Source organism: Acipenser ruthenus, chromosome 3 (genome assembly GCF_902713425.1).
Source record: "Acipenser ruthenus chromosome 3, fAciRut3.2 maternal haplotype, whole genome shotgun sequence".
NCBI lineage: Eukaryota > Metazoa > Chordata > Actinopteri > Acipenseriformes > Acipenseridae > Acipenser > Acipenser ruthenus.
Genome location: NC_081191.1, coordinates 35,023,696 through 35,046,541, shown reverse-complemented (window position 1 = coordinate 35,046,541; position 22,846 = coordinate 35,023,696). Strand labels below are relative to the sequence as shown.

Below are 22,846 nucleotides of genomic sequence, written 5' to 3'. Positions count from 1 at the left end.
CTTATGAGGCGGGGCTCCTCCTGCGGCGAATACAAACTGAATACAATACTTTGAACGGGCAGCGTTGTGGTGCAGCCTTTAATGGCTGTAAAAATAGCAGGCAGAGGTGAAATGAGGCAGTTTAAGCACTCTTGTGTGTGTTTATTTACAAAAAAAAAAAAAAAAGTTAATCAAATAAAGGGTAGTGCGTCCTTAAATAGCTCACAACTATATACAATAGAGCCCTGGCAGAGCAAGGTTATAAACAAGTGGTATACTTATTAACAGGCACAGCTGTCGATGCTGGGCTGGCAAGTAATCATCGCTGAGTGTTCTGGAGGTAGTTACCTGCTTTTAGTCTGGGAAAATATAAAGGAGAGTTGCAGTCCTTCCTTTTGGTTTGGTTTGGTTTGGTTTGGTTGCTGTGCTCTGCTCCTTGCCCAGGGTTCATCCACCCACAAGTGGAGAGACTGCTTCTTTTATACACTTGTGGCTGGGCTCAATTGATTGTTAATTAATAAAGTCCCAGCCACAGTCTGCACATGTATTTGGCACGGATACTCTCTGTATTCACTGAAACTGAATACCTTTATTTTAAACAATATTAATTTCACTGTAAATCTAGATCCACAAAGGGTACAGTTTTGCATTTGCAGCTCCGCCTCCGTAGAGAGTGGCACCATCCTACTGGATCTTGCTTGTGGACAGATGATCATCTACAAATGTTTTATTGGTCTGCAAACTTCAGTCTATGACCAAAGTATTAGTTAACGAACATCTGCAAACACAGTTTTTTTTTCTATAGCTAGCTAGAACGCTTTCAATGGGCAGTGCCATCCAATAAATTCCATACAATTACAAGTGTATGAAGCTCTGCTTCAATTAATAGAGGCTAGTATTTCATTTAATTGTAGAGAAGGATAAGCCATACTGGGCCAGATGCAAGAAGTATAACACAAATGTGTTTGGTGATTTTAATAGTATCAGTTGAATATCTATATAAAATACACTAGTATTCAAAACCCCAAAGGTTCATGTGGTGACAAGTGGAAACTGAGGTGAAGAAAGATGTTATACACCACATGCTTTTTAAGACTCATACCTGTTTTGGGTGTTCTGGTCTGTGCTTTCACTTTTAACATTTCAGTGTCACTGATCATCCATTTTGCCCACAATGTTGTTTACACTGTGGTCAGATAAAAGTGCTTTACTACTTTATTATCAGTACAGAAAAAAAATACCTTAGGAATCCAAGGAAAATTTTTTAAAAAAGCAATTTATTCTGTGTGCTATTCATTCTAAGCACAACTCATTTTCTCCGCATCAGAGATCTTGTCATGGTAATCACCATTCATCTCAGTCATCAATCACCATTCATCTCAGTCATCAATCACTATTCTTTACAGTTGAGTAAAAGGTTCTATTGTGTTCATCAAGCCTATCAGTGCACAACTGATGTGTCTGAAGACCAGCGAGAACATTTCCTTTCCAGTGAGGAAAAACACAATAAATCTAATTTCCATTTAGTTTATTACAAATGTTGGGTAATAAAATCTAGTTGAATGCATGTATATACTTTATTAATGCATGAGATCTGGCACTTCTGGTGATGCTGCGTATTACTGATGGGATTTTTGAAATTCATGGAGCAAGATGCAAAGCTGAGTATTAACACTGCTTGGGTTTCCCTGGAAAAGGACAGTCTCATCTTTTTCTCATGCTATTTTGGTAGTACATTTTGGGTAGTGTGACAGTACATGTAGTTTTCTTTTAGCCAGAGAAATGTTCTTTCCAAATGCAAATAACCTAATTCATGTTAAAATACAGGAGGATATATTTAAATAGTTTCTGTCTGATATCCTGCAGCTGTCTTAAATTTGGTTTCCAATATGTTTTCAGGCTGTGTTGAAGCACTGCAAGTGCAGCCTGCTTCATTTGGCCACCAAAAAATGTAATTAGTAATTAAAAAAGCACAGGAAACAAAACAAAAAACCAGAAATAGCATTACACAAAAAAATGTATACTCCATAAGAAAGCGCTGTGTACTATCTGTGTGTTGTTATTATACACATACATATATCATTTATACAAGTTTTCCTACAGAACCATAGCTTGAGCAATTCTGATCCTTATGACAGTCTGTGAATGGAGCTAAAATACCAACACATTAGGTTAATGATACAAAAATTGCTCAGTCAAAATGTTTAGTACAGTACATTTTTCAAACACTGGTAATAAATTACATTTCCTACTACATAATATTTGTATAATAATAATAATAATAATAATAATAATACAGCAGTCTCTGGCTAAGAGAACACCCAAGCAAGCAAAGTGTTCTCTTAGCCGAAGTGTTCTCTAAGATGGAGTTGACCACAAAATATGAATCAATTACTAAATAAATATTTATTACTTGTCATGATGCACATGCATCAACATATGACATTAACAGAATAAGTAAGAGAACAATAGGTAAAAGTATGTTAATAAACTAATATTAAAGTAACAGATAAACTAACGTTAATAAGCTGTCAAACTAAATTAACACAACACCCCTACACATGTTAAAAAATGCAGCAGCAGCTCTAGATTCATTACGAATACAAGTACAGGAGAATATGTATTGCGTCACCCAAGGGGAGCTGCATGTGGTGGTTGAGGGGGTCCGCCACTTCCGCCATTACCTCTGCGGGCTCCCATTCATCATCCGGAGGCACCACGCTGCCCTTCAGTGGCTCATGACGTTCCGGGAGCCGGAGGGACAGGTCGCCCGCTGGATCGAGCAGCTCCAGGCGTTCTAGTACCGGATCCAACACTGGACTGGGGAAAAGCATGCCAATCCAGATGCCTTGTCCCGTCGACCCTGTGCCGATGGGGGATGTACCCACTGCAACAGGAGGGAGGAGAGGGAAGCAGAGCTGGCCAGCTGGGGTTAGGAACAATGCCGGATGGGAGTATCGGCCGAGAGGGTGGAATGAAAGGCCCAACAAGACCAGGACCCAGACATCCGCCCCGTGCTGCAATGGCTGGAGGAGCAGGAGAGGTCTCTCTGGGAGGTGGCCCCCCTTTCAACCGCCACTCGGGGGCTGTGGGCCCAGTGGACTAGGCTGGTCCTGCGTGCTGGAGTCGATTTCAGTGTGACAAAGACGCTGAGGCGGCTCCTCCAGTGATTCTACTGGGGGCAGTGCAGTAAATTTGTAATCTATGGCTAACGGATGACAGTCTTTCAAGTATAGTGGTTTAACCCTTTGCGGTCCATTTATTCAGTGCGTCTCAGGCGCGTCAGGTCCAATTTATTTTCACATGAGCAGTTTATTTTAGACGCGCTGTTTAAAAGTATTTTTTCACAGGTTTAAAAGGCACTGCATATCAACAGGACACTCAGTACTGCATCTCCATCCCCGCCCCACCCCACCCCTTGTTCGCTGTATTTTTCACATACCTCTTCATAGTTGTGCATACTGATAAATCATCTCCTGATCACTCATTTTATCACCAAACTCCTCAATAATGCAATCCGTCATTATTTTATTACTGTAACATCTCAAAAAGTTCTGCAAATGTCCGTGATATTCTTTGAGCGCTGGATGCAGAAGCAGCTATCTTGTTTGTTTATGGCCATGTTATCTCTGTGGTGGCGGGCTATGTGTATTGCTCAGACCGCCCCCCTTTTTTTCGGCTTCTCTCGGCTCCTATCGGTCTCACTTGGCCATTGAATAGTAAAACCTGATAAAACTCCCCGATACAAAAAAAAATCGGTGAATAGCCAATAAACACTGGAAAACACAGTAAAAAATTGTGGAAATGGTTCATATATTCACGTTGACTTTACCCTTTTCACATTTAAAAAATAAAACCTACTTCAAAAATAATAATAAATACATTTCCCTGTGCTGCTGGGCAATGTCCCGCCTTCCTGACTTGTATCTATCATTGATTCGTTCTGAATAAACCCGCCCCAACTACTGAGTGACAGCACATTCCTACATTTCCATTGGAGAATCCGCTTGCGAGATTTAAAACGAGATTACAATCAGGATGGCGGCTTGTTAGCGGGATTTAAAACTGTATTACAGTTAAGACACGGAGGATTCATAACAGAATTGTGGTGAAACGTACAAAAATGCGTACACACAAACACCCCAGAAGAATGTGCCCGTGACTAAAGTGATTTCATGTGGAAGACAGCAAAGGAAAGAAGGTACAGCTTAAGTGTGCAAGTACTGTCGAGTTACTATTCATATTTTCACACACACACACACACAAAAAAACGCTCAAGCATTTTGGAAAGTAACCGAAAACACTAATTTCATACAGTATATCAAAAATGAAAGCCCCGATAAAAATAGCTAAAAATAAGCACCGAAAAATACAATTACTTTTTATATTCCTGGCGAAATTGCAAATTTGTTTTCTAAACGTAAAATGACAATCATCATCACAGTGGGTTGGCAGTAGTAACTAATTTTTTACAGTTACTCACTATAGCAATTTTACATCATGATTCAGAAAAGCTCTTGAAAAGACCAACAACGTACTGTAGACAGTTATGGTGGGTAGTTCAAGCCATCTGTTTTCGCGTCTGTTTCATTTTGTTAAAGTCTAGAACTTTAACATTTGCATATGATTTCTCAACATCCTCCCTCTGCTTTTTGGTACCGCTCAATACAAAGGAGAAAAGTGTGTATGAAAAATACATATTGAAATGTGTGAACATTAATTATACTAAAAATTAGGAATACTCCTGCTCCATACAAAATGATGACTATAAATGGGCAAAACTGAACAATTTACTTGTACTTTTCTATGATAATATGGGCTGGATTCACAAAGCTATTTAATCCAAATCGTCATTAGTGCAATTTTTATCTGAAAGAAAAAAAAAATATACCATTACAATTCTAAAATGAATAAGAAACAATTTAAAACTGTTTGCAAGTTCCTAAGTTAAAGGTCTCAGTTCTTTATTGGATGTGTTTCTCCTTTCTGAAAAACAAATTGCTAATGACACTTTGGAGTAAATAGCCCTTGGTCTTTTAAAATGCAGCCTCTGTATATCATGAAAAAACATGCATGTAAATAACATACTGTATATAGTTCCACACAACAGCATTGCAAGTTGTCAGTTTAATATGGCCAATGTCCTTCAACACAGTAATCTTTTACAGTAGTTGCTGAGAGCCTATCCAGGAGAAAAGTTATAACCCAGCTCTATTGTAATCCCTTGTTGCTACTTGATCAGATAATGAAATAAAAATAATCCAGAAAGGATTATGGTCACTGCTATCAATACTGTTCTGTTGTAAAGAGTGGCTACCATTTGTTAGTTTTATAAAACAAGTTTTCCAGAGGAGTAACATAAGTGTTACAGTATAAAACAAATACCGGTAGTGCAACAATGTTTATTATGCCAGTGCATTTGCCAGCTGACTTTTTTTATTTGGCAGCACTGAGTAGACACCAGTCTCAGCAGAGTATTCTCAGTTGCTGACGAAAGAAAAGGTCCAGGGCTCAGGCCTAAAAAGCCATAGTTGGTTAGCTTTTAGATTTTAGGTGATTCAAATTTGTAAAGTATTGTACTGTGATTACTGAATGTTCATGTGTAACTGCATAACATATTCAAATGAATAGTAGCTATTTTTTAAGAGCCCATTCTCATTTCTGTTTTTTTTTTTTTTTGGTGATATTTCGAAGAAGCCCATCTAAATCATGTTTAAATACGCTACAGCAATTAACCACACTCTCATTAACTTGTCAAATACTAGCAATGTATGTTCTATGGAGAGTGGGAGGTGGGCCTGTTCCTGCAAGGCATGTTCATGTTTTGATCCATGTTCTCATGTCAAGAGAATGAGTTACAGACATATATCATAATTGCAATAAACATTATATCATGACAAACCAAGTATTCATTAAGTAATTCAATCATCAGCATTGACTGCATCTCATTATGGATTCATTATGAAGGTATGCATTCTGAGACCATTAACTTAATCTATATTAACTAAAATATAAGTATATGCATCCAAAAATATTGAACTATGGTTGTTATAATGTTTGATATGTTTCTAGCATGATTTACAGATCAAACAGTGTTTGGTAAAAAAAAAATATATATGTCTGTTTAATAGATCATGTTTTGCTTATAGTGTGTGTGGCAATGTTATGTGTCATTTTTTACTAACTGTAAAAACTGCTTGGATATGCTATTTGTGTTTGTTTCTAAGGAAACAAACCATTATCCAGTATTCTTTCAATAAAGGCCCCCAAAATTCCCTGCTTGATCAAATTAAATGACGCAGAACAAAATATTGCTGTGTGACATGAGTAATACAAGGATAACTTATTTAGGATGTGTGTGTAGTGAACTTGTAGTGACTGATTCTTACAAGTATGTGAAAAACACCCGTAAGTGGGTAACTTTATCATTTATGATATTTTGTTATATACAAACCATATGACAGGGTTACATGATTTCACTATGACATAAACAAAAATGAACTACCTTATGGCAAGCCTGACTGACAACCAGCAAGTGTACCCAAGCATTACTCTAATAACTCACTAGGTTTAGTGATGAGGAGAAGCATGGGAATGTGGTGCCTATTATTGAAAGGGGTCTGTATTTGCAACAATACAGAGAGTGCCAGTTTTGAAATGAGCCTGATTGCATGGTTCATTTTGTTCTCCTTTGTAGAGCCAGGCATCGGCCCACTACAAAGGCACTAAACATGCCAAGAAGCTCAAAGCACGGGAAGCCCCGAAAAAAAAGCAGAAAGCTGCTGCTACCAAGGACAGCGCAAAGACCACCTTCACCATCATCACTACCAATACCATCAATACCAACACTGACAGAACAGGTTAAGCAAAAAAAAATCTTTGTTTATTTATCTCCTGTTTTTCATTTCAGCTGGATTTGCCAGATTTTCGTTCTGCTTTATCGATTTGTGGCTGTTGATCACAATTTGAGTTTTTTTGTCAGAATAAGGCTTGTACCTTGCAGTTTACTTAATATTAATGTTTGTAACTTGCTTGTGTGTTTCACAAGCACTGACTCTGAAAAGAGGGAGTTTCATTTCATATACGAAGTACTGTATATGACATGGCATCTGACAGGAAAAAAAAGTCTAATCTTATGATTGCAGCCAACGTCTATCATCTAAGTGGGCAGGGCCGCCTTGTTTTGACAAGAGCATACTCAAATCCTTCACATCATAAAAATCAGTACAGTAACAAAACAGGTAAGTGCTGTTGAATGTCTGAAAAGTATATTTACAATTACTAAATGTACAATGTTAGAATGCATAAATCAAATATTAAGAGGTAAGGTATTGATACCATTAAATCTATATTTGTGCTAGTTCTGCATGATAATTACTATAGCAATGCTATCTTCAGGTTATATCTACCTCTCTCTCTCTCTCTCTCTCTCTCTCTCTCTCTCTCTCTCTCTCTCTCTCTCTCTCTCTCTCTCTCTCTCTCTCTCTCTGTATCTGTATATAATATATATTGCGCTTGGTTTGTGCTAATCTAGACAAACAAATATAACCCATTATTAAACCCAAAAGCAGAGACAAAGCACATTAAAAAAATGTCTGAAAAATAATTTAGGTGACAAATATATATATATATAGCAAAGTGACAAAAGTATGTATACAATTGTGTGTACACAAAAGAATAACCTATTGCCTAACCTTTTTAAAAAGCCTTCTAGACAATTTACCATTGGATGCTATAATTTAAAAAACTTAATACATAGTACAATTTTAATGACCATTTACTATATATATATATATATATATGTTGAATACTGTATTTATATTATAACTATGAGTCTAAAAGACCATTTAAGCAACCCATTAGATTAAATGTTTGAATAGCAATCAAGACTCCAGCATTTAATTCTTGTCAAAAAAATTCATCATTTGATATTAACTAAATTACTGATTGCTCTTAATGTGCATGTTTTTAAGTAACAATTTTACAGGGTGTACAAATCATCTTGCAGAGATAGCTTCAGTTGTTTATTTTGCTCAATAACTGTAAGAAGCGATGGTTTTCTTCAGGGGACGATTTAAAGAAAAAAAAATTGTTCGAATCAGGCTGGATCTAGATACTCCTCCACTGTACAGTATTAACTCCAGTTAGATTTTACTGCTAATTAAGATTGGCAGAATTTGATTGGGTCTTGTTAGCATACAGTACATGTAGATACCACAGAGCCTCCCTAGAGACTTTTCAACATGGCACAATACATCACTTAAGTTATTTTTAAGCTGCTGCTGCTGATTATTATTATTATTATTTTTGATGTTGTTGTTGCAGAGTTTGGGCTATAATACAATTCACTCTGTCTTACGTTTACTAGTCACAGCTTCATTTCTGTCAAAGGGTTTCCAGGAATCATTTCTAATGAATATTAATGTGAGAATCAGCCTTAAGTGGAGTAAATTATAGAGGCATGTAAATGTAGTATTAACTGGGACACTGAAGTACGTTTTACCATATATTAATTCCTTCCTGTGATGCTAATGGAAAACTGAGATCACTTGGTAATACAGTAATATAAAAGCTGCTGAACCCAGATAGGGGTGTTTGAGTTAGGGCCTGCAGAACATTCTGTTTGTTGTGTATGAACACCAAAGTGGTGAAGGAAGAGGTCACTGCTGTAATAAGAGATCTGCTGAGAGCAGTCACACAAAGCTGAAAAGAGTTACATCAATACTGGTTTAAATCAAACTCAGACTAACACTCAAGGTTATGACTTTAAAGGCCTGTTTTGTAAAAAAAAATATACATTGCCGGTTTATTATTTTCATATGTTTGACATACCTTTCACATACATAGGTTCTATAATTAATTATTTTTATCCAAGCACTGTAGATGTGGGAATTTAAAACAAAACTAAAACACCACATCCATTGAACAGTAATCATTATTTGGTATGTGTATCAAAGGCCACCTTTGCTTCCACTTTTTAAACAGCTCTTATCTCATAAACAGTATGCAATACAGTCCTCTATTCACAAAGCTTTGTATACTGTAGTTAATTATATAAACACTATACTCTGGCCCAGTACAGCTGCTACGGGTCATGCCACCATAATATATGACTAGGGACACTTACCAAAAAGAGGTTGTACTGTCCAAGCATACAACCTTTTAACTTGGCGACCTTGGATTCGAGAACCCTCCTCTTCATTTGTTTTTATATTATGTTGCCCGTGCTGTAGGATTTCCAGTTGCAGTGTAAAGATGCTGTTAGTCAGTCAGCTGGCAAACAGGAAACACACAAAACTGCAGAGATAAAGTTCAAGGTGTGTGCACAATTTTATTGCTGGCCTCCAACTTCCTTATGTCTTTAATCAACCTTGTATACTGATCATAAAACAAAAATAGTCCAGATTTTATATGTTTTTGAATATTGAATGATAATTTTTGCCTAAAAGTGGCCTAAAGGGAACCATTACATTTTAGCCATAATAACATATAATGGGGCCTAATCATTTTAATTAGAGAACTTAATTCTGAAACAGTTAAAAAGGGATTGAGATCTCATGGATTCCCTTTGATTACTTAGAAGACTAACAAATGCAGAGGAATTTCAGAAATATAAATAGCTTTTTTTTCTAAAAGGTAATTAAGAAAACTCAGATTGGCCCTTTCCCTAGGGAACACTGTAACGTGGTTGAAATAAAAAGACAAGTAGCACTTTACTGTGGCTGGAAGGTGTTTCGAGTCATCAGTGAGTGATGTAATAGACAGCTCTCATTGAAAGGCCCTACTCTGACCTGATTATACTAATTGAAAGAAGTAATGAGAATGGATTAAATTCTCTACACAACCTAAACCAAAAGCCCAGGTCACAAAAGCTGTGCAGGATAGATTATTGGAACACCAAGAAAAGAGGTTTTGTCCATTCATTACTTTGTGTACTGTTAGTTTAAAAGGTTATTTCTTGTGTTAATTGACACAAAAAGAAGGGATTCAGACATAGAGGATTATTACAAAACACTTCAAATGAAATTTCCTCTGCATATACATACTGCCAATCATGCAGTATTGTTGTGCTTAAAATCTCCTTTGACATGATAAACATTTTATTGTAAATTGGGTTCACATTTTGAATGCCGTGTCCCCTGAATTCTGGTTGTCAGGTGATCTGAATGGGCATGAAGCTGAAGACATTTTTCAATCCTGCTGGCTTCTTGGCAGATTTGACAGGTGTTTCATTTTGTCCTATTGTTATCAATTATAATTAGAATTGTCAAAGTATGTTGAAGTTACTCATACAGAAGTAAGTCTGTCATTTGTTAGGCATGAGAAACAGAGTCACAGACAGCATTAATGCTTCCAGCAAAGATACGAATGATTTAAGGTGAAACTAAAGATTCTTATTAGCCATTTGTCATGCTTTTTTAGTACAAAAGTATTTTAAACTGTAAGAATTGCAAGGTAACATTTGCAGCTCACTACATGGAAGTTTCTCTTTCTCTTTTGACAAATAAACCCTGTACTACTTGGGTACTGAATACAGAAAAACATCAATCATATCTTTTGATTGGTTGCAGTATGAGTTGAACTAAGAATGTATCAAAAACCCTCCTTAAAGTGAAAATGAGTACAAGTATGAATTACCAGTTATCTTAACTAATGCACTCTTCATGTTGTTTTGATTCACTTTAAATATATTTTTCTGTTTCAGTCATCACAGCCAGTTGACATTTTAAAACTCAGAAGTATCTGAGGCCTCAGGACAGCTTGCAGGGGTACTTCAGAGTTTTAAGAAGTCTCCAGAATATAAAGACTGAAACAGAAAATGATAAACATTAAGAATATAAACAAGAAGAAGAATACATCAGTGAAGTTGCTCCTTAAATATGGGAATGGCCTTGTAATTTAATTGGTGACTGTGGTAGTACGGAAGCCCTGCACACGTAAATAGTGTGGTTTGTTTAAAATGTATAAATAAAGTTTAATTAATTTGGATCCCATTCCTGCCAAATACAGATGTGGAATGTGGCTGGGTCTTGACTGAATAACTGATGGTCAGTCAAGCCTCAGTCACATGGTATATAAAGGGAACCAGATCCTTTGTTTGAGGAGGAGGGTTTAGTGAAAGCAATTGCCCAGCCTGAACAGTGGAAGAAAGTCTGATTTGTTTTTTGATTGGTTTGTTTAAACCTTTTTATTTTGGTCCCCGTACCTTGTTTATTTGATCATGTTTTGTTTGTGCATCCGCGCTTAAACTGCAGCTTTCAGGGTCTACTTTCTGACAGTAACCAGTCTTAACCACAACGCTACCCTTTCACAGTGACTAAACAGAAAATAATAATTTGAGTTGCCCTAAGACACAGACGAGGGTGACAGCTACAGGTCAAAAGGGCATATCTGTACAATTGGACAGCGCTAAGAATATTTTCCATGGAAACACAAAATAGGGAATGTAGTATATAACAGAGTTCCTAATCACACTGTTGTCAGTAATGGTTGATAGAAGCCGAGATTAAATGCACATTTGACCACAAAAATGACCCTGCCCATAGATTATTTTTGTTTTTATTTTCTGAACAAGTGAAAACGAATCTTCTAATCAGGAATAATCTTTTACGGGAGGAAAAAGCTAAGCTGCATGAAACACAAGATTGATTTATTGATTCTTAGACTGATTTACTGTGTCACGTATCTAAGAATGGCAGTACTGAGGAAATACCTTTTACTGAACTATGACCTTGACATTGCACACAAACATCTTTTTTCACATTGTAGGTTTCTTTTTATTTAAAAATTTTAATTAGACTCCCTCTATATAGGAATGTAAGCTGTGAAGCAAAATCATAGAAAAGCACAGGTTAAGGATGGTAAATACAGGTTACAGTTAACCACGTAAAGTATGTTATAAAAAAATGTGTGAATGGTAAAATAAAATAATTACTATATAACTGCATGTTAGTGGAATGTTAACACCAAGTAGAACATGTGTTAAATTGCTTTGCTTTAATTGCTTATTCTAAATAACACATTTAAAATTAGATGAGTTACACTTACACTGGCTATTGACTTGTTTTCAAAAAGGTGAAAAAAAATCAAAGCAAAATTGCAGCAGCTCTGCCAAGGCAGGGGATATTGTCTTCTAGAATCCACATTACTGTTCAGTTTAAGACTGGCAAGTTAATGCAAGACCCAGGATCAAACAGCGATTGTAATGCAAATATGCACAGACTGTGTGCATTGTTCAGGATAACCGTACAGTGATTATTAGTTAATCAGTTACTAGTGCAAAATTAATAAGGTAACTGGAGCAGGATTTTTGAAAAATCAAAGCAAACCAGTGTCATCAGCAAACGTAAATACATAAGCAGTCATGCCTAACTGTGAAAAAATATTTAACAGTGTGCTGATTGAGGGGGAGTCAAATACAGCTTTTTTTTTTTTTTAATCGGTATGGTGAGGAAGCTATCTCTGACAACTGGTACTCATTGTATACCTTTATCATCTGCATAATAGCGAGCATAGAATGACAAGGGGGTTGAATTAATGCACCCCCTAATTGCAAACTCAAGTACAATGCACCTACATTAAACCTCCCTTACAAAATGCTGCAAGAGAACAGCTGTGCATGGTTGCGTAACACAGGGATGAGAGTCTATCATTATAGGCAAATATGTGGAGCCTTCAAAAGTCCTGGTTAATTTGTAGTCTGTAATGAGCTATCAATTTGATTGCTGCTTGGCTATGTCAAATGACACTGATAAGGGGAAAGAAATGTATGAATCTGCTTTCAAGCGTTTATTTATTTTTTTATTATTTTAAGTGGTGCGTTCTAAATTAGTCAAAGCAGAAAAATACACTGATAGTCTTTCATTATGCAACATTATAATCACATGTCTTTTTCATAGCACCACTATCAACTATCATATCCCTCTTTTTATTCCTTCTTTAACTGCAGACAGCACAACGGGAATACCATTATTACGATTATCAACAGCAACTGCAGCAGAACCAGCAGCAGCCCTGACAAACTGTAGTGTGCAGACAAGTACAGAGACAACCTTGGGGGCCAACCAGAAAGAGGTGGCAACAACTGGCAGCAATTCCTGCCTTCCAATGGAGACAGAGGACGAAAAAGCCAAAAGACTGCTCTATTGCTCTCTATGTAAGGTAGCTGTCAACTCTGCCTCACAGCTGGAAGCACACAATAGCGGTAAGCCTTGGCAATTTCAATTTCATCTCAGCAGCCCTGTCATTATCTTTCCAGGAATAGACTTTACTCTAGGCAATTTAGGCTTCTAACTGAGAGGTTCTGAAGCATACAGAACACGTAAATGTGTGTTTGCAGTCTGATGAAGCTAACATAAGTTGTGGGAATTCACTTTTTATATTTACCACGTGACAGTTAGAAAATGGAAATAGCTGATAAAATCTAAGCCCACTTTTTGTTTTGTTGGCACTATTGTTATGCCATTACAGTATCATGTTTTTGCTGTTTTAAATTTCAGGAGTTTACTTCAGCAAATGTATCTGACTTGTACAGGGGTCAGCAACCTGAGGTAACCAATGAGCCCCTAACTACACATCTCAGTTATGACAAGTTACATTTTTTGTGTCTTGATAATTAAGTAGCTATTTTAGAAAATAAATTTAATCAATTCAGTGATGTTTACTAGCAGGTGTTCTAACCTGATTTGCAGACTTAACAGAAATTAAACAACCTTTTCAGCCTTGCATTTTCTAATTAAACATCCCTGTATGGTGGCATGCGGTCCATGGACAGCTATTGCAATAGTAGAGGTATGACTAAAGATTATTCTGGCAGTTTTTACCTCTCTTAGTATGCTTGATTACTAAATAAACTGGTGTTTAAATAAGGCATCACTTGAAGATATACTGAGAACGCAATAAGGACATCTGTAAAGATATTGAGGTCTGAATAATAAGCGGGATGGCAGTTTGAAATTTGGTGGTCAAACCAAAAGCAGGAACAGGTACTGTACTTAACATCTAGCACACAGAAAAGGGACTGGTTACATAAGGCACAAAGACAGTAGATAAGACATATTTTAGGAACTGTAAGCTTGATTTTCAAGCAGTGTTGAAATTACCCCATCATATAAAGAACTTGAAAGGATATGCAAATAAAACACATTTTACATTAAAAAGAATACATGTGTAAGTACAGAAAGTGATAGAATAGCACTGGTTTTTGGCCTTTGGCCTAAATCATAACTAAAAATATTAAACATATGTCCTACAAAGTGAATTTTCTTATATCTGTTAATAAAGTACAGTGAATAAAGACATGAAATATAAAACCTTAAACTTACAGAATGCTAACAAAAGAAACCCTTAGTAAGCAGTATATCCTCTAGTTCTATGAAGTTATGATTACCCTCTGCTAGCTGTAACAGTACAAGTACAATGCAGTAAATGCCTCTGATTAACATGCTGTATTTCATGACCCCAGACATCTTCATAGCCCATCCCTACATTGCATATCATCATGAGAAATACTGTATATATTATGCAAAAGGAAATGCAAAATTCTGAACAGCATGCATGCTAAATGGGAGGGATATCCAAAATGTATACCTCAGGGGTATACCTACATGTGCACTGTGTACGTAATTGTGCTATTTATCCCTCTCATCTTTTTGCCGAACAGGTACAAAGCACATAACTATGTTAGAAGCCAGAAGTGGCAGTGGAACTATTAAAGCTTTCCCAAGGCCTGCCATAAAAGGCAAAGTTGCTTCCACGACCAAGGCAATTACTGGACTACAGAACAAAACATTTCACTGTGAAGTCTGTAATGTTCACGTCAACTCAGAAACACAGCTGAAACAGGTCAGTATAAAATTTAAACAGTAAGAGGTTAAGCAGCTGTGTCTGAAAATCTTTTGAAAACCTGTGCTGTAGTATGTGAAATGGTATATAAAAGTACTTTTCACAAAAAAAGCCTTCAATAGGGGCTCCCGAGTGGCGCATCCAGTAAAAAGCACTTGCGTAGAGTGCAGGATGCGCCCTATAGACTGGACGTCATGAGTTCGAGTCCAGACTATTCCTTTGCCGACCGAGTACGGGAGCTCCCAGGGGGCGGCGCTTAATTGGCCGAGCGTCGCCCGGGGGGAGGGAGGGTTAGGTCGGCCAGGGTGTCCTCGGCTCACCGCGCACCAGCGACCCTTGTAGTCTGGCCGGGCGCCTGCGGGCTTGCCTGTAAGCTGCCCAAGAGCTGCGTTGTCCTCCGACGCTGTAGCTCTTGGGTGGCTGCATGGTGAGTCCGCAGTGTGAAAAAAGCGGTCGGCTGACGGCACACACTTCGGAGGACAGCGTGTGTTCGTCTTCGCCTTCCCGAGTCAGCGCAGGGGTGGTAGCGGTGAGCTGAGCATAATAAAATAATTGGCCATTCCAAATTGGGAGAAAATAATAAAAATAACTGGCAATGACTAAACTTATAAAATAAATAAATAAATAAATAAAAAGCCTTCAATAAAGCTGCATGAACATATGTTTTTAACCTGGTGCTCAGAATTAAGAGATTTACTCAAACAGTTACTGTTGTTACCAGCTTTGGCTGGCTGTACATTTGTTATCGTTTTCACAATGTCCTTTTACACACAAAGCTGTATTTGATATACATTTCTCAACTAGCAGTCATTGTTTGTTTATACACTGGCTACTGCACACCACTACCAGTAACCAAGTGTCATGTAACGGGTTGTTTATACAGAAAGACGTTAGATATTACCTACAGTAATGTAGATTTGAGTCTTCAGTGATTGTTTAGCAGTATCAATATGTTAAAATGTTATGTCTAACTCTAAAATCTTGTCCAAGATCTTTCTTTCTTGGTTCAGTACAAACTAGGAAAGTATCCACAAACACCAGAACAGAGTAGCTTGGAGTGGAGGTTTATGTAGGAAGTAAGGACAAGAAAGTGCATTGAAAATACTAGGGGAGGGATTTTTTAACAATAAAAGTAGTCAAATGTAATGCCAGACATTACACTCCACTACATACATATGCTCCCAAACATTGCCACAAATCCTATTTTCAATGCTGATGTAGCATATACAGAATACAGCATGAAATCAACCGTTAAATACTGAATACAATATTTGCCATATTTTACATTTAGTTCACATTATTTTTACTGGGCTATATTTGCATTCACACACCCTGTGCAATATTGAAATGAATGTGTTTGAAAATCACACTGCATACGAGACTTCTTTATTGTTTTGTACTGCATGTGTGTCCAGCCCTCCAGTGTGAAAATGGTACAAGATGATAAATGAGGCAAAATGAGACTCTTTTCTGACGTTCATTAGTATTCTAAATCAATATAACCCTGTGATATCTAGAACACTGTCAACTTAATGACACTCAACTAAATGACACATTCAGTAAAACATAAGTGGCTCTAACAGTATTAACAACCAGGTCCTTAAAAAAGTAAAATCCACAACACTTATCATATTATTGCTATAGTTGTTGGAAGCATCTACTTGGTAACAACAGTCTCCCTATGCAGTATAAGATCTGTCTACTTCTCAGATTTTATCTACTCGTTATTTTATAATTATAATTTAAATGAATGAACTTCAATAAAATGACAAAGCTAACATGAGTTGACAAAGTGAAGATCATGAAAATTACTAGCCCTACATTATAGTTTGGCTGTCTACTCTCCTTTAAAAAATATAATTGATACCTGTTAAGTCATTTGTGTATCTCAATCACAAAAATCTGATAACGCAAATCGGAGGAAGGAGCCCAATCACTCCCTACTTCAATGGGCAATCCTTTCGATCGGCCAATCCTAGTAAGCAGGAGAGAAAAAATCTTCATCCGAGTCAGATGAAATCAAAAGCTGCCTCGGGTGAGTAGTCATTTTAAACAGACTGAAAACAAAGTTTTTTGTTTTAAGATCGGGTCTGCAAGTCTGCTTGGTAACCGCAAACTGAAAAGCAAGACACAAATTAATTACCCGTCAGTCACCCTATTTAAATCAGTTTAAATAGGGTGACTGACGGGTAATTAAAGGGAGATTGACAGGTATTTTAGCGGGATGACACAAGGGAGGAGCCCCAGCTCCAGCCCCCTGAAATACACCAAGTTTCTACAAATACAGTTACGCATAATGATTGTAATAGAGTGTGTCCAGGATAAAATACTTACATTTTCATTCTAGCTTTAATAAAGATTAGTCACTTATTAAAATGTTGTGATCTCGTGTGTACGTTATGTTTGTAAATGACAAATTAAGGCTTGGCTGATTTAAAAGCCCATTTAGTTATTTCACAGAAAAAACCCTGTAAATCAAATCAGTTTTACTATTAACACATTTCTAAGTTGTGATTGAGATACACAAATGGCTTAACAGGTATCAACTGAATTCTTAAAGGTGAGTAAAAAGGCGGGGTAAAACACTGAAAATCAGAAGCCCTAATTATAATTACAGTACATTGTTTGTGCCAAGCATTGTACTAGAACTGTTCTACTGGTAACAACAACATGAATTAAACAAGTTGTCTCTTCTATACAGCACATTAGCAGTAGACGGCATAAAGACCGTGCTGCTGGAAAACCACCAAAACCCAAATATAGCCCTTATAACAAAGCCCAAAGAGGAACAACTGCACATGCGGTAAGGATGATTTACAGTTCTTTGTATAGCACTGGACTAATCTTTAAAACAGTTTGCATGTTATAAGTAAGGTAACGTGGACTGAATCAGTTCCTGAGAGTTTTTTTCACATTATTATGACACAGCAAAACTGCTGAAGCTTTCAACTGGAAGCAAAGTAAAAATCAATACGAATGTCATTATACAGTAGAACCTATCATATCGGATACCATTTGTCATTTACACATGCTGCTACCAACTAAACGGTACAGAAGGAAACTGATCAATGCACATTTTATTAGGGGTCTCAAACAGTGAATCCAGCTCTTAGCAAGACAGAATGGATTAAGTTGCATATTAAAACCCGGTGCTAGAAAAGACGAGAAGGCTAGTGCTGCAGACCCGGAGGCAGACGAGTGCAGTTTCACCTTTTTATATGCCAGCTGTAACTATGGACTAATATAATTACTATCCTGTTAAAAAGATGATGCATGCTTCTTTTTAGTTGTGTTTTTTTAAACTCTTCTGTCTCGGGTTAACACGCACCTTCGGAGCAAAAAAAATACTTTTTCATACTTTGGTGTTTTAGACACACTGATGTACCTTAGTTAATTTACAATGCCATAACGTTAATAACTACAATGTAGTATAAAAACTCCCTCCTGAGATAAGATAGCTTCACATATCCAATGACTCCTGGAACCAATTAAATCGGATATAGCAGGTTCTACTGTATATATTCAAGTATAGTATGTGAGGTAACTGGTGTTTTTTTATTTGTTTGTTTTTTGTACTCACAACAAAGGTACAGTACATGCTACACTGCAATAAACAACGCTGATATAAATCTTGGCTGCTAAAGTGATAAAATGAATAATAGCTGTTAGCATTGCTTCAATACTGTAATTACATTATCTTAATTATCTTAGTTATCTTACTTTGTGAAGCAACATTTTTTTATATTTGGAATAATTTACAACTTTTAATTACTAAATCAATCAATCAGTCTTTATTTCTTATATAGCGCCTTTGGCGATAAACCAGTAAGTAAAAAAGTAACAAAAATGTATAATATAAAAACAGTTTTGAGAAATAGTAAAATATAACATGATAAAATACACCTTTAAATTACATACATTCAAATAATAAAATATATCTTTTTAATTTTACTTAAAAAAGAAATAGAATAAAATAGGATGATGCATTTTCCCTTTTGAAATGCTCATGCTCAGTTATAAAAAGGTTTTTTTTTTACTCTTACTTTAAAAGCAGCGAGAGATGGTGCCTCCCTTACAAATCGTGGCAGGTCATTCCACAACTTAGGGTCTCTAAAGCTGAACGCTCTTCCACCTGCCTTCTTTCTCTGTATCTGTGGAAGCAAACCTTAATCTTTTCATCTAAGAGAGCGCAAGGGACATATGGGGCCAGCAAATCTTTTAGATGAAGGGGAACAAGGCAATTTAAAGATGTATAAGTTATAAGCAGGTCGGAGTAACACATTTCATGCATGTTATTGTTAAATAATACACCAGTTTGTTAATTTGTCTATATCCTGCAGTCTTGTTTTTATATACCATTGTCATATTAACCAAATATATTTATTTAAATTTTTGGGGGGCATGTTGAGGTTCAAATATACTGCTATTTACCACAATTTGATCATCAATCTGAATGTGTAGTCTAAATTCCAAATATTTTGTAAAATAGTAAAGTATGTAGTAATAGGACAGATGATACATTTCTGACCAAGGGACTTCCAGCAGCCAAGCCTTGACATAGGAAAATATTTTGCATATAGACTTGTCTTGGTAAAACCTGGATGGATGGCATATGTAAAAATCATTGAAATGCATATCAAATCTAGATTGGTATTCATATTTTTTATATTTTGCAGGTAAAACTCACATTAAGAAAGGAACCTGGAAAGACACTGACCCCCAGAATTTTACCAAATCACATTACAGCCGCAGCGATGACAGCAGCAGCATCAGCTGTCGGCTCCCCCTTCGCATTGCGCTCAACCCCAGCAGGTGCTCTCTTCCAAGCTCAAGCCCTTTCTCCAGCGTTATTACGACCTGCACCAGGACCCATACGAACACCTCACACACCTGTGCTGTTTGCGCCATACTGATCGGAGTCTGGACCAGTAGACTGTTATAGTATAAAGTACTGCAATAACTTAAAGAGAAAACAGGGAACTATGCAGTGATATTTCCATAGGATCAAAAGCATTAGGAGAGACTGGACTACTTAAAATTCTCATAAAGCATTCCTAATTAAAATTGTAGAGAAACTCTCCCTAGTGCATAGTTTTAGTAAGGTTAGAATACATTTGTGAATGTGCTGTTTGCACAACCCCCACCCACCCCATTACAAGTAGTCCATGCTTTAGAAGCAGCCGTATGTGTGTCACAGGACATTAGCTCTGCATTCTATGTATATAAAACACTGTGACGATTACCCTCATTATCCCTAATGCTAAGTAAACTGCGTTTGACAACAACAATGAGGAGAACAACATCAACAATGTTAAGCATTAGTGTGGTGCTTGTCTGTGCCATTAGTTTATGTGTTAAAAGTGCAAACTTTGAAATAAAAAATACTTACTTTGTTGACCACCTGAATGATTGATCACTGAGTTGTCCATGTACATGTACAAAAAATGCAGAAACATGTTGCACACACATGGATGATTATTTGTTTGGCAAATGGCATTTCTGGTATAATACAGAGAGCGAATGAATCCGAGTCAACAATCTCCCTCCCGACCTGTGAGGGCGCAGTATAACGGGAACAGTGTGCCCCGGACTGGATGGTTTGGCAGTTTATTCCAGGGTCGGAGTCACAATACCAGAAGTCATCGCCTTAATGTGGTATGCGATGTGTCAGTCATGGATTGGAGGATACGTGATTGCACTCGCTACCGAAGGGGGCGTGACTGAGAGTATATCAGGGGAAGTGGCAAAGCAATCTGTTCCTCTGTTATGGTTACGAAACGACTGGGAGGAGTAAAAAGAAACCGTGAGTGTTTAGTGTTATTTGTCATTGTAGATGGCTAAATATCGGGGAGCTGTTGCTGTTAAGCCAGCATCAAACCCGGACTGCACTGCACCACTGTTCTCACCGTTTCATATATTCACAACACCACCTGCACCCGGAGCACTCACTGTTGGACTGGTGATCGTGTAGGTGTTTTAAAGTGTGTGTTATTATTTCGGGACTGAACCTTGTGGTTTTGACTGGCTTTACACATCGCTGTGTATAGCCAGTATTATTATTTAAGCAAATAATAAAGCTTTGTTTTTCATCATTGAACTGTTGTTGGGTTGTTATTACTGAGCACTGCATCACCTCTACACCTGAACACTGCAAACCACTTTGCCACATATATACAGTCGCAGACAAAAGTATTGGCACCCTACACTCAATATAACATTATTCAAGAAAACATGTTAAATACAAGCATTTAGTTGGCATTAGTCACTGATTGATATGACAAAGACCAAAATACAAATTTTTCTGGTAGTTTAATCGACAATCTTTACAAAAAAATAAATAAAAATAAAAATAAAAGCACGTCGAAATTTCAAATATTTATTCATGGCATAAGTATTGGTATTAACAGGGTTCATGCAGTTTTTTTTCTGATAGAAATTTCAAGGACTTTTCAAGGACCATTTTGACAATTTTCAAAGACCTAATTTAAGGAGTTTGGCATCATTTTCAACATACATAATGAACTGTGGAAACTGCCACTATTTTACTGGAAGAAAATAAACATTTTGAATACTATTCATTGGAAGATACAAGCATTGGAAAAGTAGACGGCAATTTAGGAAATGAGAAGGCTGGCACATTATTTTGTTTCTGCCAGTGTGCAGACTAAATTTCCCATCTGCTGCCATCAACATGAGCACAATTCATAAAACAAAATAAATAAGCCTTCAAGGGTTTGCTAAAGAAAAAAAAAAGAACTGTATCTGTAATTGAACTGAAACTTAAATGGTGCACCATTAAGGTTTTCTGTTATCAAATCACCTAGCAGTTTAACAACAATATTTAACCTCTCTCTCAAATTAAGAAATGTTGATATTGCCTGAACACCCACTACTTGTGACCATCAATTCATGCTCATCTCATCTTCTAGCGGCTGAACATTTGCTTTTTTTTCCCACACTTGTAGCAGCGCTCACACTTGCCATCAGGATTTTTTTGCTCACAACAAAAGCAAGCGCCTTGTTCTACCTGGTTGGACAGTCCAGATTGGGCTATTTCTGAAGCAAAAGGCACTTTTTGTCTCAGATCCATAATATGCACAAAAAAATGAATTGGTGTTTCTTTAACTTCTTGTACAGCACATAGCACAGCGATTGATAGTTCTGTTGCATCCTTTTCTATGTAATGAGTGTGCAAGATTTGCCTCAATGTTGATAAAGTCAAATGAGTTCTGCTTTCAAGGTAGTTTCTTAATTTTAACTCTAGAACAATTACTTGAATGACTGCTTCCACAACTTCAGTTTCATCATAACCTTTTTTTCAGAGCTTTATCAATCTGCCTTTCTAAGCTACTGTAGCTCAACTTGTCTTTTTTTGGCTTGGCTCTCCTATTTGTCCCACTATTTTCAAATCTCTTCTATATAATGGATTCGTAACTAAATCTACTACTGCGTTTTCCTTGTCTGGTGAAATTAAAAAAAATACATAGAGAGAATATTAAATTCTAAATACTGAAATGTATTATTTTTCTCAATGAAATTGCATTATATTGCGATAGTGGAAAGCGGAACGCTGTAAGCGGTAAACCGTGTGGTTTTTCATATTACACTGGTGGCGGGAAACCTCGCAATATATGTAAATGTATTACACTGTGTAACACAATTTTTGTTCTTGGGTAGTAAGTGTTATTTCCTAATTGCTTATGCCTCAAAAGTGTAGAAAATTTACCTATTTCCAATGAGAAAATGGGCGAATTTGTGTCTTTTCGTTCACATAAAGTCAGAAAAAAACAACATATGAATCCAAATTAACATGTATTTATACTAAAGTAATACAAAAATGACTACAAAAGATTTAGAAGTGAGTAGTTTTTCGAGATTAACGATTATACTGTAAATCACTTTCACGAATCAGACCCCAAATGTAGTCTCTCATCATGTTCTCGTTATACTGTCCTTGGTAGCGGCGTTCAAAGTCCAGTATATCCTGGTGGAAGCGCTCGCCTTGCTCCTCCGAGTACGCTCC

General features: G+C 36.8%; 1 protein-coding gene across 5 annotated transcripts in view; it reads left to right on the top strand.

Annotated features, from left to right (window-relative positions):
- The window catches only part of LOC117435601 (zinc finger protein 385D-like), a 121,344-nt gene extending 100,439 nt beyond the window's left edge, over positions 1 to 20,905 (top strand). For all 5 annotated transcript variants that reach the window (XM_034058919.2, XM_034058918.2, XM_034058921.2 and 2 more), the window contains 5 exons: positions 6,677 to 6,839; positions 12,929 to 13,183; positions 14,642 to 14,823; positions 17,525 to 17,626; positions 19,500 to 20,905. In XM_034058919.2, the coding sequence (XP_033914810.2) occupies positions 6,677 to 6,839; positions 12,929 to 13,183; positions 14,642 to 14,823; positions 17,525 to 17,626; positions 19,500 to 19,736 (939 nt within the window). In that variant the 3' untranslated portion in view covers positions 19,737 to 20,905. The remainder of the gene's footprint in view (positions 1 to 6,676; positions 6,840 to 12,928; positions 13,184 to 14,641; positions 14,824 to 17,524; positions 17,627 to 19,499) is intronic.
- The last annotated feature ends 1,941 nt before the right edge of the window (positions 20,906 to 22,846 follow it).